Source organism: Hyalella azteca, unplaced genomic scaffold (assembly GCF_000764305.2).
Source record: "Hyalella azteca isolate HAZT.00-mixed unplaced genomic scaffold, Hazt_2.0.2 contig5003, whole genome shotgun sequence".
NCBI lineage: Eukaryota > Metazoa > Arthropoda > Malacostraca > Amphipoda > Hyalellidae > Hyalella > Hyalella azteca.
Genome location: NW_025935210.1, coordinates 92821 through 108845, shown reverse-complemented (window position 1 = coordinate 108845; position 16025 = coordinate 92821). Strand labels below are relative to the sequence as shown.

The 16025-nt window shown below is 39.3% G+C and overlaps 1 protein-coding gene across 1 annotated transcript; it reads left to right on the top strand.

Annotated features, from left to right (window-relative positions):
* The first annotated feature begins 7001 nt into the window (after positions 1 to 7001).
* LOC108665082 (xaa-Pro aminopeptidase 3-like) lies at positions 7002 to 13169 on the top strand. The gene is made up of 9 exons (XM_018151801.2): positions 7002 to 7164; positions 7589 to 7842; positions 8292 to 8444; positions 8644 to 8823; positions 9099 to 9349; positions 9643 to 9860; positions 10645 to 10889; positions 11715 to 11835; positions 12078 to 13169. Exons 1-9 carry the CDS (start codon positions 7125 to 7127, stop codon positions 12272 to 12274), a joined length of 1659 nt encoding a protein of 552 aa, XP_018007290.1. The 5' UTR covers positions 7002 to 7124; the 3' UTR covers positions 12275 to 13169.
* The last annotated feature ends 2856 nt before the right edge of the window (positions 13170 to 16025 follow it).

The following is a 16025-nucleotide window of genomic DNA, read 5'->3' as shown; positions in this document are numbered from 1 at the left end:
TAACCATTTATTGTGTGTTCATTTCTCCCAACCAAATTCGTCCTGCCGATCTCTATGTTTCTGTCCGTGCCTTGGTGAATAATTCAAGTTAACTAGCTAGGCCATTCAATTCCCTGATTGGAGTTTATAAGTTAATGTGGAGTGGTAAAAGAAAACCCCCACACATTGTCCGCATCATGAGCCGATGGAAGTTACCTCGCTGGGGTCGTAACAAACGATCCTAACTGTAATTTCTTGCACTGGTATAATGCATGAAACTTTGGTACATTTTCTCAAGTCCTGCTTATATTAATACATCGAGTAAATATGAAAAAATACGGTATGATAACGGTTTAAACAGCGGTTTCAGCGTTTAGTAGGCCGTAGCCCTGTCACCGATTCTTAACGTCGCAGAACATTCACAGCATTTTGCGGTCTCGAACTCACAACGCACTGCTACAATTCTGCTGTGCTTAACTCCTTGCCGATTCTGACCAGAAACTGGCGCACAGAGCTGGGATCGAACCCGCGCCTCTCTGCTCCAATCTTGGTACTCTGGGCCTATACTTTCAAAAAAAGTTAAGAGATCGTATGTTCATGAACCAATCATTGACGGTATTTTAAGCAGAATCCACCAATCATGGACAAGAAAATAGAGCGTAAGTACTTACGTTCACTTAGCGATTTTTGAAAGTATGGCCCCAGAACTGTAACCACTAGGCCACCGTGCACTGATGGTCGATTTGATTTCCTATTGGAATGCTGCAGATTTCAAATATTACCTAAGATTTTTATAATATGGTTAGTCTGTAAGATGACTCAGATAACTTGTAGCCATCACATAAAACTACCAGCACCCAAACAAAATTTAGAGCCGTGGCCAGCCAACCCTCCGCTCGCAACTTCGATTAAAAAATTCATCTGTTATATTTGGCACAACCCCATGCTATGACATTTGTATGCAGCCCAAATAAATCTTAAAAATATACAATTTGTTTACCAGCAAAAAATAATTACGCAAAATGGAGAAATTGTCGGGGAAGAACAACAATTTCCTAACAAAATACTGCCCGTTTACCGGTAGAATATCAAAACGATTTTAGACATTTCAACTGATCAAACTCATATATTCAGTTTTTAAAAGCAACGAAATCGACGACCTTCACGCAATGACATTTGAAAGTCAAACAAATGCATTGGGAAACAAAGAAATCGAAGACCTTCACGCAATGACGTTTGAAAGTCAAACAAATGCATTGGGAAACAAAGAAATCGAAGACCTTCACGCAATGACGTTTGAAAGTCAAACAAATGCATTGGAAACAAAGAAATCGACGACCTTCACGCAATGACGTTTCAAAGTCAAACAAATGCATTGGAAACAAAGAAATCGACGACTGGCACACAAGGAAGTTTACTGACTGACACGGAAGGACGCAAGTGTTCAAACACCTGTTGTTCCAAACAAAGCAGCTAGCGTTGGTCACGAATTCTTCTCAAAATTTTCACAAAACGCCTCACATTTAACTTGTCATTTCTATAAAATCTGAACAAAATAGTCGTATGAATCAAATTTCAACAGGTTCTGTGATTCGAATACATTTATCTCGCTGGACTGCGGATTTGCCGAGAATAACTAAGACTCTCAAATCCTATACAGACTCAGAGCTGGGCAGCGCTACTTTGAAATGTAGCGCCGCTACCGCTACCGCTACATGCTCTTAACACGTTGACTACGATTGGTTCATCTTGTACTTTTGTTTCATTTTTCTAGTACTATTAGGGATCAGGGTTGCCAGACTTTCTTTTTTTACCGGACAAATTCCGCGATTTAGTTTTTCCAATTTAGGTGGTCGGCTAAAATTTTTTATAGGGGTTGTAAGGGGCGCTTCCTAATTAACTAAAAAATTGAATTTTTACACCGGAACCTACAAATATACTAGTACATATTGAGTTATAGGCCTTTTTGACTTTTTGTTCACGGATTTAATTGGCCGTTTTTTAGGCCATCTGGCAACCCAGAATTATGTACCAGGAGAAATACATTTCGTGGTACGCATATGTACCAATACGTAGTCAACGTGTTAATGTAGCGGGCGCTACCGCTACCGCTACACCCACTAGATTGTAGCGAGCGCTACTGCTACCGCTACAGTAAAATGTAGCGCCGCTACATTAGCCGCTACAATGGCCAAAATTATTGGAAATCTCTAAATATTTATTGTTCTGCTATTGGGATTTACTCATAAACATTTAATGATAATAAAGCATTTTCAAAATATATCCATGCAACTTTATTGCAATTAACCTAACCGAACTAGTACGGGTTAGATACAGTAAATAAAAGTTACAGGTTTTCTTATGTTTTACCTTCCCTACACGGATGTCTACTTTAATCTACCAATCTCAAAAATTATCCACATATACATTGTGAGATTGTTATCTCAAGGTTCAATAAGCAAAAGATCTTTACAAGTCTAATTATCTTAACTATTAAGAAGAGCGGCGCATAAGAGTTATCTGAGAGCAATAATGAGAGTAGCGACGTAATGAGAGGCGTCGCGAGAGGAGAAGGACTCCGCTGTGCCCTAGAGGATGGACAACAATACTTACAATTAACACCAATGAATAAATAATCTGACTATATTAGCACGATAGCACGATATAACCTTCACAAATAACAAATATAGAAAGCAATAGTTAACCTCGTCCAACTCATACCTTAGAGTCGTGCTCTGCAGCCTAAGTAGCTCAGACCACCTCGCAGGGACATACAAGACGAAGTGCTTCTAATTCTATGACTAGGCTCAAAGAAAGGTTGCATGCCTGTCAGTAGTACGGAATGGGCTTACAATACTACATACATATAAAGAATCAGTCTTTTATTTGTACATTAACAGGGTGACCAAAAAAAATTGCTAAAAGTAAAGGCTTATAACTCGAAAAGTATTAAACGTAGAAAGATGAAATAAAAACCACATGAAAGAGTATAACTTCAAGTTTTATTTGATATCCATGTTACCAAAGTTCTCTATATATTTCATATTTAAAACTCATTATTTTTTAAGATCAACATTCCCCTACAATGCAGCTAAATTCTGAGCAACGAGTTTTCATTGTCGAACAATTTTATCTGAAAACTTCTTTAACCAAAATAAAGAGAGGTTATTCCACCAAATACAGACAAGAAGTTAGTCTCAACACAATCAAGAAGTGGATACGTCAGTGGAAAGATAAAGGAACGATCCTGAATCAAAATAAAGGTCATTCTAGACGGTAAAGAACTAAAAGATCAGAAGAAAACATTGCCATGATTGAAGAAAGAATTAATGAATCGCCTTTGGTTTTCTTCCTATAGAGTTACGTAAAAGAAAAAGAATTCAGTACAAGACCAAGCAGCAATGACAATCTGAAGATATTTTACAGGGAAATCCATAGAAGCAGCTCTTGAAGCCCTCCCCAATCCCCATTTGTCTCTTGAATGATGGTAGCTTCCCCACTTACATAGACAATCGATGTGTTACCACCTCTTGCCTGGACTTGGTCATCCTTAGTTCTAATCTGTCTACCAGAGCCATGTTTTCAGGAATCCGAACCTGGTCTGGTTTGGGATTCCTGAAATTAACGCATCTGATGCGAAGGAACGAGTGATGGATGACTCGGCCTTTGTTGTAGACTGTTGCAGCAAGGTACTCAACACATCGATTGATGTTATATCTTGCAAGAGGCTACGCTCGAAGGACGCTGCTGTCAACACCTTCAGACCTTTGCTGGTGACTGTAAAGGATTCTGCTCAGGTCTGGAGCGTGCTGAAAACAGCGAGAAAGAATCCGCTGATTACAAGTCAGTTTTTGTAAAGAAAGATTCCACCAAAGAAAGATTGGTTTTTCGCAAAAAGTGGCAGGAGAGAATCAGGCGGAAAGGCACGGAAAATCAGGTCAATCACTTCCAAGCTGCCAAGACAACACCGGCTGCTCGCGGACAGTCGGAGGAGATGGAGGACAAGTAATTAGTAGAAATGATGTCCGTAGATCAAGGCCTGTAAATAATGTAGGAAGTAACCGCATAGCCTACATCAAATGATCAAAGTGAAAGTGGACAAAAAGTTTACACGAACTCGGATTCCGTTTTGAACAAGAAAAGTGAACTGTTAGCTGTGATCGCAAACGAGTGTATAGACATTATTTGTATTACAGAAACACTCCCTAAAAATCACGGGGGGAAAATTGTACCTGTTGAATTTCAGTTTATCTGCAGAGCATCAATCAGCTAGAGAATCAGTGTGGTGCGAACTTACTCTAAAAGGCAAAGATAGCCTTCTCATAGGGGTAATTTACAGATCACCTAACAGCTCCTCTGATAACAATAACGTACTAAACAGCCTTTTACCAAGCATGTCATTCAGCAGGTCGCATACGTTGATCGTTGGTGACTTTAACCATCCAGAAATAGACTGGGCAGATGAATCTTCTCCAAGAGACGGGAATCACCCAGCATCCTTTACAATTCAGATGCCAGATTTTTCGTTGATTTGAAATAATCAGACATACAACTACTACTCCTAGAGCTTTCTATCCATTTTCCTAAACGCCACATTCCAGCAATATATATCAACATTCATTATTTTTGTGAGATGGAAATTCCAATTCTGCATACAGCCGATGCATGCATTTAACATTACTTGGCTTGACCTACCATCGTTGGATTGATAAAAACCTCACTATTATAGATAGGAGAGACTAAGAGACTGATTCAAATTTTATGATTATATTGATTGCATTGTTGCGTGAATTGTGTTGTTTATGCATTCGTTTGCTTCATATTTTGAAACGCAATTAAGATTATTTCTCAGTAATCATCGTAACGCATGACATTTATTTACGACCAGCTTAACAATATTTCCATATTATTGACTATGCATGTAAACATGTATTGTCAGTCTTGTAAATTAGTAAAAGCCACACAAGCACCAAACAAGCACATTGAAAGCTGAGTGGACTGCAAAGTGTGTGGGGAGGGGGAGCGGGATGTTTATCGAGGACCCACAGAAGATTTATAGCTTAGGACAGACCTGCCTTTCGTCCGAAGTACGACAACGGAGGGGTAAATCACGATTAAATCTACGGAAAATAACACCATAAACATGATTCAGAAATGCTTGGTATAGCAATCGATGACGAATAAAGAGTTAAACCAACTGGTATCGCGAAAATGTTGATTGTGGTTGATTCACCTCATTTCATCACTCCGCACTCTCTGGGTTGAATATTTTCTGAGATATAAGCGTTGAAGTAGTTAAACCGTAAGAGGTCGTTTTGTGCTAAGCACTATTGGCGAGTGCTAAATGTTGTGGTCGAGTGCGGAGTGATTATTTACAGTGAATAGGTAATTGATTCACGTTATTTCATCACTCCGCACTCTCTGGGTTGAATATTTTCTGAGATATAAGCTTTGAAGTAGTTAAACCGTAAGAGGTCGTTTTGCGCTAAGCACGATTGGCGAGTGCTAAATGTTGTGGTCGAGTGCGGAGTGATTATTTACAGTGAATAAGTAATTGATTCACGTTATTTCATCACTCCGCACTCTCTGGGTTGAATATTTTCTGAGATATAAGCGTTGAAGTAGTTAAACCGTAAGATGTCGTTTTGCGCTTAGCACTATTGGCGAGTGCGAAATGTTGTGGTCGAGTGCGGAGTGATTATTTATAACGACAGGTTTCACGTCTCGGACAAAAACGCCCGCACGACGCCATTATTATTTTCCTCCTCCCTTTCCAATCCTTTCTTTTAATTAGACTACAAGAGGCCTGCGTCTCGTTCTCCATTTTTTTTTTTTTTTCTCCTTCTTCGTTAGTCCTTCCAAATTCTGCAAGGAGCCAAGCCTCGCCCTTAAAATCTACGGATGAGAAGTGCGCAATGGAAAAGGACCCTCTTATTGAATAAGTAATTGATTCACGTTATTTCATCACTCCGCACTCTCTGGGTTGAATATTTTCTGAGATATAAGCGTTGAAGTAGTTAAACCGTAAGATGTCGTTTTGCGCTTAGCACTATTGGCGAGTGCGAAATGTTGTGGTCGAGTGCGGAGTGATTATTTATAACGACAGGTTTCACGTCTCGGACAAAAACGCCCGCACGACGCCATTATTATTTTCCTCCTCCCTTTCCAATCCTTTCTTTTAATTAGACTACAAGAGGCCTGCGTCTCGTTCTCCATTTTTTTTTCTCCTTCTTCGTTAGTCCTTCCAAATTCTGCAAGGAGCCAAGCCTCGCCCTTAAAATCTACGGATGAGAAGTGCGCAATGGAAAAGGACCCTCTTAGAAAAAGAAAAGGGAAAAATGTAATAACTATTACTGATTGTTAGGTAGGGAGAAAAGGCGATCAGGCAGGCAAAAATATTGTTTTTTTTTTTGTGCAAGTGATCCACATAAACATTAACTGCGAAAAGATTTTCGGACATTTGATAAACGCGTGAGAGAGGCCGCGTTTTTGTCCGAGACGTGAAACCTGAAGTGATCGTCAGGTTTCACTTGAAATGAAAGGTGAATAATCATTTAACATGTTTAAACAGAGAACGGGTATATCTGCCTCAAACGCTATGGTTCAAGATTTTCATTTCTTTTGACACCAGTGTTATATATATTATTGGTGATATGCTATTGCAGTGTCTGCTTCTAAAATTACGGAATCGCCCAATTCTCCGCCGCATTTGATCGATCCATTATTCGCCACATGTTCCGCCCGCACCTCAGCGTCTTCAGCTACTTCAGCGCCTTCAGCTTTTAAGTGTGACCCCAAAGATACATTGGTACTTTCCTGTTTACTGGTCCACTATTAGTAAGTTAAAGCACTCAAAAAGCAAAAAGGGAAGACTGGAACTAGAAGATCAACCAAAACAAAAAGTCTCAAGTTTGCAAGTGTTCTGACAATGCTAACATCTTTTACTTATGAATTTTATAATACAATTGTTGCTAATATTGTGTTAGAATTATCTGCCCAATTTTACTCAATGCCCTCTTAGTTTTCAAAATCTATTCAAACCTTGTGATATTTATCATATTTTTTCTCAGACAGATTCAGGATTTCAGGTTATATATAACAGTTTGCAAATAAATTTTTTGAACTCAATTTTTTGTTAATGCATAATGTCTTGCAGCTGCGCAATCACAGGTAAAATATCAAAAGGTAAGGAATACAATTAAAATAAGAATTAAAATAAAATTAATTTTCTTAACTTTTGCTAAGCACAGTCTCAGTCTGGCAGTCTGGGTCTGGCTATGTGCAATATCAAGCAAAACCCATTTAAAATTACTGCCAGTATCAGGTATGAATTTAATTGTTTGCCTACAGATCAGTTTAGCTCAGAATTCAAGCAAGTGTGGAACTTGGAAGATATCCCCTTTCCAAGCAAAGAAAACATTGGATAGCACCAATAACATTTTTTACTGTTCCACAGTTCTAGTATACCTGAAATAAAATAGTCATTCTTTGAACCTTAGGAGCCTGAAAAAATTTCAAAGTATGTGGAAATTGAATAAATTATTTTGATAAATCTTTTTCCAGAATTGACACTCAATACAAAGTTAACCTTGAAATGCTTTTTTTTCAGTAACATCATCATGGGGTGCTCACCTAATAAGGACTTGGAACATTGCAAGACATCCTGTAAATGCTATCAAAATAACTACTGCTTTAGTTCACTCTACCAGTGGACAACTCAAAGATACTTCAAACTGGAAAACTTTAGGCCAGACATCATCAAACTCTTCAAAGTTTGAACGCACACAAGCACCTTTGACAAAAAATATAACTGCCGGGCAGCCTACTCCTTCTTCACATCCACATCTGCTGCAACAGAATGAGGTTAATCAGACTTAAAAACTACATATACTGCAAGTTTTAGCTAAAAAATTGATGTTTTGTTCAAAAATTTAGTAAGACCTCTTCCTAAATATTTAAAGACTGATGCTGTTTGACATACACCTTTTTCAAGGAGGCGGTTTGAACTTGAATTAAATTGTAGTCCAACATACCTGTTTATTTTAATGACAGCTATCCCATTCATTTTGTGCTAAATTCACTTCTTATCAGCTGTCATAAAAAAACTAGTGATTCATATGTTTTTTATATCAGCAGTTCATCACCAACTGTTGAACAACTTTAAGGCACTATTTCTAATTTTTTTTAATTCTCATTCTTTTTATTCAATCTTCTCTTACTTTGATTTCCAGTCTTAAACTCCTTTAAATTAATGTTATGACTTCTTATTTTTCATTTCTCTGAGCCAACCTAATGGTAATTTCCTTTTTCAGGTGACAGTTGGGATCTCTGTTGAAGAGTACAGAGAACGTAGATCTCTTGTCATAGAGCGGCTGAGACAACAAGAGGGCCTTCATCATGTGCTTCTGTTGCCTGCAACGTCCAGGCGTTACATGATTGATAAAATTCCCTACCTATTTAGACAGGTCTGCACTGAATTGGTCATTTATAGTTTCCTTTAGCCACAAAATTCATCTATTTATTTAAATTTGGGAGATAAATTTCTCTTCATAAGTGCAAAAATAATAATAGCTAACCAGCAATCCAGATTTCTCAGTACTATAATAAACTTATTCTTATAGGTGCCAATGTGTGTTTTTTCATGCTTTTATGTTTGCATCTCAGGACACAGATTTTCTGTGGTGCAGTGGCTGCCAGGAGACTGACTGTGTGCTGTTGGTCCACACACTGCCATCAAGCAGTGGCAGTTCCATGACACATCGCACTGTGATGTTCTGTCCACCCCATGCTGCCTTACAGGAACTGTGGGATGGTCCCCGTACTCGGCCAGAAAATGCTCCTCACGTTAGTGGTTTATACATGATAATTATTATAAATTAACTTGCACATTTCACTCAGAACCACATAAATTGTGTTTTATTATTAACAACTAGATATTTATTGGATAGTACTTTTCAATGCTTTATACTTGCATAACTATGAATGTTGTTTAAATTCAGCCATTAAGTTATGAAAATAATTTGAATAAATTTTTAAATACTTGGATGGATAAAATTGGGCATTGGAACAGCTTACACTTATGGTTCTGTCTTCTGTGTCATGATGAGATGTTCCTTCAGGTGTGGGGAGTGGACGAGGGCCTGCCCCTGAGTGAACTTATTACATACCTGACGGGGCTTGAGAAGAGCCTCAATTCACCCACGCTGTGGTACCAACACCGAGATCCTCCCAGTGACAGTACCCACCGCCTTCTGCAGCCGTGGCTGCTAGAGGGACGCTCTGCAGGGCTCGAGTCTCCTAAGCCACACCTGCATGCTCTCAGACTCAGGAAGAGCCCTGCTGAGCAGCGGCTGATGAAACGGGTCTGTAGGTAACTTGACTGTGTCTCATGTGTGTAGTTCCTGTCCTATTAAATTGATGTTTTTAACTATTCCCTGAATTAAATTTTCTGTAAGCTGAATGAAGTATTTTAACAAAGGATAACAAGTTTATGAATGTTGCTGAGTGACTATTCATTTTCATTGACTCTGAATCAACATTTTTACTTAACGTTCAGATTTTATATAGTAAAATTATGAGGCTTCAATGCAATCTATGGAGAAACTACTTTCAATATTTATAGTAAGAAGACATGAATAATTTGACTGCATGCCGATTCCTCAGACTGTCTGCGGACGCAATGCAAGCCACAATGGCGTGGACGCAACCAGGCGTGTCAGAGCACGAGCTGTTTGCCCGCGTGGACTTTGAGAGCCGCATGCGGGGTGCCTGCCATCTTGCCTACCCTCCTGTCGTGGCAGGGGGCCCCCGCGCCAACATTATACACTACATCAGCAACAACCAAATCATCAAAGACGGCGAGATGGTCTTGATGGATGCTGGTGAGTTCAGCTTAGCTTAGTTGTGATACTACTGATAGTATGAAAGCGTTGATAAATTCAAAAAATATAACTCAGTACTCACTGCAGTGAGTGACAGAGAGCGCATTTTCTCGTGGACGAAAACTTGAGGTCACGGACAGACGGACGGACGGACGGACATGGCGAGCACAATAGTGCATTTTTTCCATAAATGAGAAAATGCGCTAAAAATAAATATCTTTGTATGAACTGTTTATTTCATCAGCAATAACCAAATCATCAAAGACGGCGAGATGGTTTTGATGGATGCTGGTATGTTCTGCCGTGCACATTTATGATATCGAGAACGTATGGAACTTGAATTATTTATGGCAAGAATCGCATTTGTTTTAGGAGCTATAAACATCGAGTCAATAAATTTGGTCAAATAGGCTGATGCAAATTTTTTCGCGACATGCCTAAATTCACAATGAAATAGACCAGAGAAGTAGTACTGAATTGATTGAGTTTATGTTTAGTCGGGTATGACATGCACGATCACGTCCACTTTATGCCTACATGTTCAGGAATGTCACCTCAGACTCTTGTTTTTAAGTATTAATTTATGGTCTGTTTAGTTATTATACTATTATTTCCTTCTTATGTACCTAATTCCATCCGACTATATGCATCGGGTATTGGTGCCTTACAACTGTAATTCATAATTGTTGCTGTTATGTTAAAAATTTTTGTGAAGATTGTTGCAATAATAATTAGCATACTATTTACTATTTTAGTAATATTTCTATAATAATGACACTTTCAGGTAGCGAGTATCACGGCTACAGTGGAGACGTGTCTCGCACGTGGCCCGTCAATGGGAAGTTCACTAGCGCTCAACGCGAGCTGTACGAGGCTGTGCTGCACGTGCAGAGTTCAGTGCTGGTTCTTCTACGGGACACGAGACCTTCTCTAGACGAGCTCTACAGGGAAATGTGCAAGCAGCTCGCTGCCGTGCTCACCGAGCTCGCCATTGTGCCAAAACATCTCTCAAATGATGCTAAGATTAAGGTTGGCACTTTAAAGGAATGTTTCCCGTATCATTAACTTCAATTGGTGAAGATAATGCCATTTTTGTTGCTTTTCTTTCTATATTATTGAATGAAATCGTACATCACTGCTTCATAAATTCTGGTGTCCCCGAACAAAACCATTACCTACTTTCCAAAGTTAAGAACGAAAATTTGGCAGATTTGTTTAGCAGTGTTAGACGATTGTACCACTATGAAATAATCGAACGCATAGACTGGATTATGATTTGGAAATTCTTATTATCATGTAATCATAATTGTTGAAGTCATGATCTAATTGGTATAGATTTATAGTAGTTCTCATCGCGACTTTTAGTGTGCTCCATTGCGCGCTTCAGCGCTGCACGTGTGACTAGCGGCCACAAGCAATCGTGTCTGGCCAAATCAGATCGTCTCTTCAAATAACTTACTATTTGGTAGCATGTATTACTGTATTTTAGTAACAGCGGTTGCTCCCCCTTTGGCAACACCTAATGCTTCCTCTTCAGTATCAGCCATTTCTTGCCAAACAAGACATCAAATTCAAGATTTCGTACTATTTATATAGTAGTAAAGTCATTAACAGGTAGCGAGTATCACGGCTACATTCGAGACGTGGCTCAGTAAGACGTTTGACTTCTATCCGAGACACATAAATATCGCTTTGTTAGCGCATTTTCTCATATATGGAAAAAAGGCGCTATTGTGCTCGTCATGTCCGTCCGTCCGTGACTTCACGTTATCGTCGACGAGAAAATGCGCTCTCTGTCACTCACTACAGTGAGCCCTGAGGTATATTTTTTACACGTGTGACTCGTTGCTGCAGACGGCGATGGCTCTCTGCCCTCACCACGTGAGCCACTACCTGGGCATGGACGTCCACGACACGCCCTGCGTAGCCCGGGGACACGCTGTGCTGCCCAATTCCGTCATCACTGTTGAGCCTGGTTTGTAATACTATGAATAAATAAATATATTTTTCTCCTATGTCTGTTATTTTAACAATTTTTGTCATGGCGAGATGCGTATGCATTTTCCTATGTTTTAATTATATTATCAGTATGATGCCAAGTGCAAAAGACTTCTTAACAAAGTTATGTAGAATGAGTACGAATTAAATTATTCATACAACAGTAAGTGAAAAATAATGATACTACAATTTCTGTATTAAAGTGTGTATTTCGGGCAGGTATTTACATCCCGGAAGGCAGCCCTCACGCACCAGCACGTTATCACGGCATCGGCATTAGGATAGAAGACAACGTTCTTGTTACCAGCACAGGCTACGAGCTGCTCACTGACGCATGCGCTAGACATCCCGACGACATTGAGCGACTGATGACAACTGCTGCTCTCAGCTCCCACGGCCCTGACTTGCAGGGATAACTTTGCTGTCTCTACTTTAGGCAGATGGTGCTACTTGTTTTATAAAGTTATTACCCTTTATCTTTCGAATTTTAACCTATGGTATTGAACATTAATGAATGAAGCGGTTTGGAGAAAATCTATAGACGTTAAAGGATAAAATCTAATTTTTTTGTCCTTTTTCGTGGTTATTTCGTAATTTGAATAAACTTTGTTCTGCGCTATCACTTTGAGGAACGGATGCCCTTTGAAGGAGTTGGTTTCTATGGCAGGGAGAAGTGACGAACCCTCCATTCATAAATCCTATTCCTTATTTTAACAATGATTTTCTTAGAATGATTCTTTATGATGAAATTATTATTTTCTTCATATCTATTCGTTATTTTTATTTTGTTAATTTTTTTGAGCAGATAGATTTTTACATAGGTTAATCCTTGTTGAAAGCTCAAGGCCTGTTGAGGTTCTGCGTCTTGTCCGTACTTGGTGTCTTTAATTTTCATTTCTATACATACTTCACATTTCTATATTGTATGCCACCAAATTGTTTTCTCTGTAAAGTGAGTAATAAATTCATATTTGTTGATAAATTGTTTATAATTCTTCGCATTTCTGCATTACGAGGAAGATTGTGGGTCGGAATTTTGACTTGGCCTTGTCGTTAAGAAAGTTATATATACAAGCTTGTTATGCTTCCAGAGTGAATGAAGCTCTTGCCACCAATGATACTGGACTAATACCTGGTACTAGTTTTGTGTGATGTGCACTTCAGACATCTCACAACTGACTTCTTCCAGAGTGTCGGCAATAACGAAGTGTCATTAAATCTGTTGATCCCTTGACCTAAAAAGTTCATTCTATGCTGCCAGTTCCAGAGTTTATTTGGCGCTTTGAGCCTTTGGAGTAAACTTGGGCAGATTTTTTGTGTGGTTTTATTGCTTTCAAGAAATGTATAAAGTATTGAGTATCGTGTAGTTAGGATATGCGTTTTAGAATAGAATAGAATAGAAGTGTCGGCGTTGAAGACATAGGCCCATGGCCTGTTGCCGATTCTTGAACTTTTCGTGACTTGATTCACAAGGGATCCGGCCTTTGGAACCCGATCTTTCCATAACTGACAATTGATTGAGATAGCTGCTGTCAAGGAAATACATACATGTCAAGGAAATACATATAAAGGAAAAGTCTTTGTAGTGCAATTTTCTGGGAATTGCGTAACCATTCTCATGATTTAATCAACATTTAGGCTATTTTTTATTTTATCTCATTAGTATTGAATAAATGCTGGAATGAGATCATTTTGAAATTAAGTTACATTGAAAATGGTCTCATTCCAACATTTGAAAAAAAAAGTCGAGCTACAGTCTTGAGATAACTACAACAAATTCCTGCCGATGAGTAATATTTCGACCAATAATGATTACCTGCTTACCGTTTACCCTGTATAAACGTGAATGTCTTTGAAAGTTGGCCAGTGTAAATAAAGTTCAAAACCTTATTTAAGCTGCGAAGATCCATCATGTACACTCATGACGGCCCACTGCATGTTTAGCAGCAACAAGGCATCGCGTGAAACTGCGCAACCTGAGCGTGATGATCGGATGAACCTGTCAGCCTTGCACGACAAGCCTTTTATGCTGCTGTCTGGCCATGGCTTATGGCTTGTTGATAAGCTGACTCTCTTCTTGCTAAAGAAATATTTTACAAGTTATTCAAGTGGTTTCTGATTCCACTATTACACTTAAAGAAAAGAAGTGGTTTTGAGTGGTTTACGCTATCCTTATCTGGATTATGCATCATATTTTGTGTTTTTGCTTGAAAACAAAACCCTGATCGTTCAAGGGATCATATGTTACAGACGTGTGTGAGCTTGTTCTAATTAAGAACTAATGTAAGGTTCGTTAACATTGGATCAAGTTCCCAGGCAGTCACTCAATACTCATGTTTCTTGACGTGACGCGAAGGAGGCAGCGAGTGGACCAATGGTTTAATTAGTAGTAGAATGGTTTGCTAACGCTTCAGCTATCAAGCTATTTCGCAGCGGAGGTCAAAAGAGAAAGCGTCGCCAGTGAAACGGAAGGCCTCAATTATTAAAAATCTCGTATTAATCCTTACCCACAAGGTGCGGAAGGTCTCAGATGTCCAGCCCGCTGAAGCTGGCGCGAAAGAAGCAGCGTTAGCATCTCAAAGAGGCGAAGTGACAAGGAGGAACAGGTGAAAAGCAACAGAAACTAAGACACTCGAACAACAGGTCGCTTACACGGGACGTCGGCCGCCCGCACGAGAGAGACAGAGAAGGGAAATAAAAGAAATCCCACCTACATATTAGTACATAATAACTTAATGTAAGGAATCCTACCTACATCCTACAATGCAGACGGTAACTCGACTATTCATGGCTGGCTTAGAGTTATTACAATGCAGACGGTAACTCAATTATTCTTGGTTGGCTTAGAGCCATTACAATGCAGACGGTAACTCAACTATTCATGGCTGGCTGCGCGCCATTATAATGCAGACGTAAACGCAATTTTTCCTGGGTTGGCTTAGTTTCATTAATATCTAGACGGCGGTAACTCAACTGTTCATGGTTGGCTAAACGTCATTATAATCAACCAACCCAGTAACTCAACCGGTCGGTTGATTTTGCATCGTTACACTAGCAATGGGTAACTTAGCATCGTTATAGCCCACGTTGTAATCCCCCCAACTTCTGCTGGCGTAGCAGAACCCAGCGAAGAGGATGGTTGTGATGACGACGGTGGTGGCGTGAGCAGTAGGGTTGGGTGTACGCGATTAAATAGTTTCAAGCTTGGTGGGGTGTCTTATGGTCGTGCCTCGCCTTACTCTTTCGTATCAATGAGCTCTGAGTACTACCACATGAGTAAATGAAGCAAAAATGCCGTTTAATCGATATTTGCCAACCTGTTACGCCAGCGATTTTCGCACTCAATGCCGGCACTCTGAACCTCTTGCCATCAACAATTATACTTGATCGCTTTCATCACTTGTGCAGAAAAGGGTTCACGTATTTTAGCTGTTTGAATTTTCTATGAAACCTCATCTCATCAGGCTCGTAGTTTTTCATAGCTTCACAATCACATACTTTTTTGTCGAGTAAGGTTGCAGGTCGGTATTTTTGGATGTACTTTGCGAGTTGTGAGCTGAGAAGGTATGGATGCTGTCGTGGGTGACATCATCGCTATTTCTGGCGGGCGTTACACGAGCCTCGGTGAACGAGACGTTCTGCACCCTTGCGACGGCAAAGAAAACTTTATTCGTACAGAAGATTCAGTGTAATGCATTCGCATGATACATTCATGTCATGTTTATGCTTATTCAATGCAAGACTCGTGCATGTGTGACAGTCAAAGCATAATATTGTGCTCTTATTTTTAGTTCCCTTTTACCTTCGATTTAAAATATTCGTGAATTTCGAATTTTGAGTAGGATTCATACTAATGCGCAAATCAAGAACCGTCCCGTATTGACGAAAATGAATGTTATTATGGGTTTGATTATTTCATGATGCTTATAAGCAGTCTTTCGCGCATCCTCCCGACAACGTTGTTTTCTAAAAATACCCCAGTTCATTGAATTAACACATTGGCTTTAATATGACAAATTTCTTCACAAGTACAGGTAAAATATGTGATCAATTCCAAATGAAGCATTCTCAAGTGAATTTACTTAAATGAACACGGATCGTAAGTAAAAATTTCGTTTGGGCATAATAGTGGAACCAAAATACCAGACTTCACGAGTACTTCGATCT

What these genes read in the sequence shown, in the direction of transcription:
- LOC108665082 (XM_018151801.2), top strand. Translation starts at nt 7,125, where the DNA reads ATGTCTTGCAGCTGCGCAATCACAGGTAAAATATCAAAAG. An exon ending in ATCTGCTGCAACAGAATGAG is followed by an intron (nt 7,843 to 8,291) that starts GTTAATCAGACT and finishes TTCCTTTTTCAG; the next exon opens with GTGACAGTTGGGATCTCTGT. An exon ending in CGTCATCACTGTTGAGCCTG is followed by an intron (nt 11,836 to 12,077) that starts GTTTGTAATACT and finishes TATTTCGGGCAG; the next exon opens with GTATTTACATCCCGGAAGGC.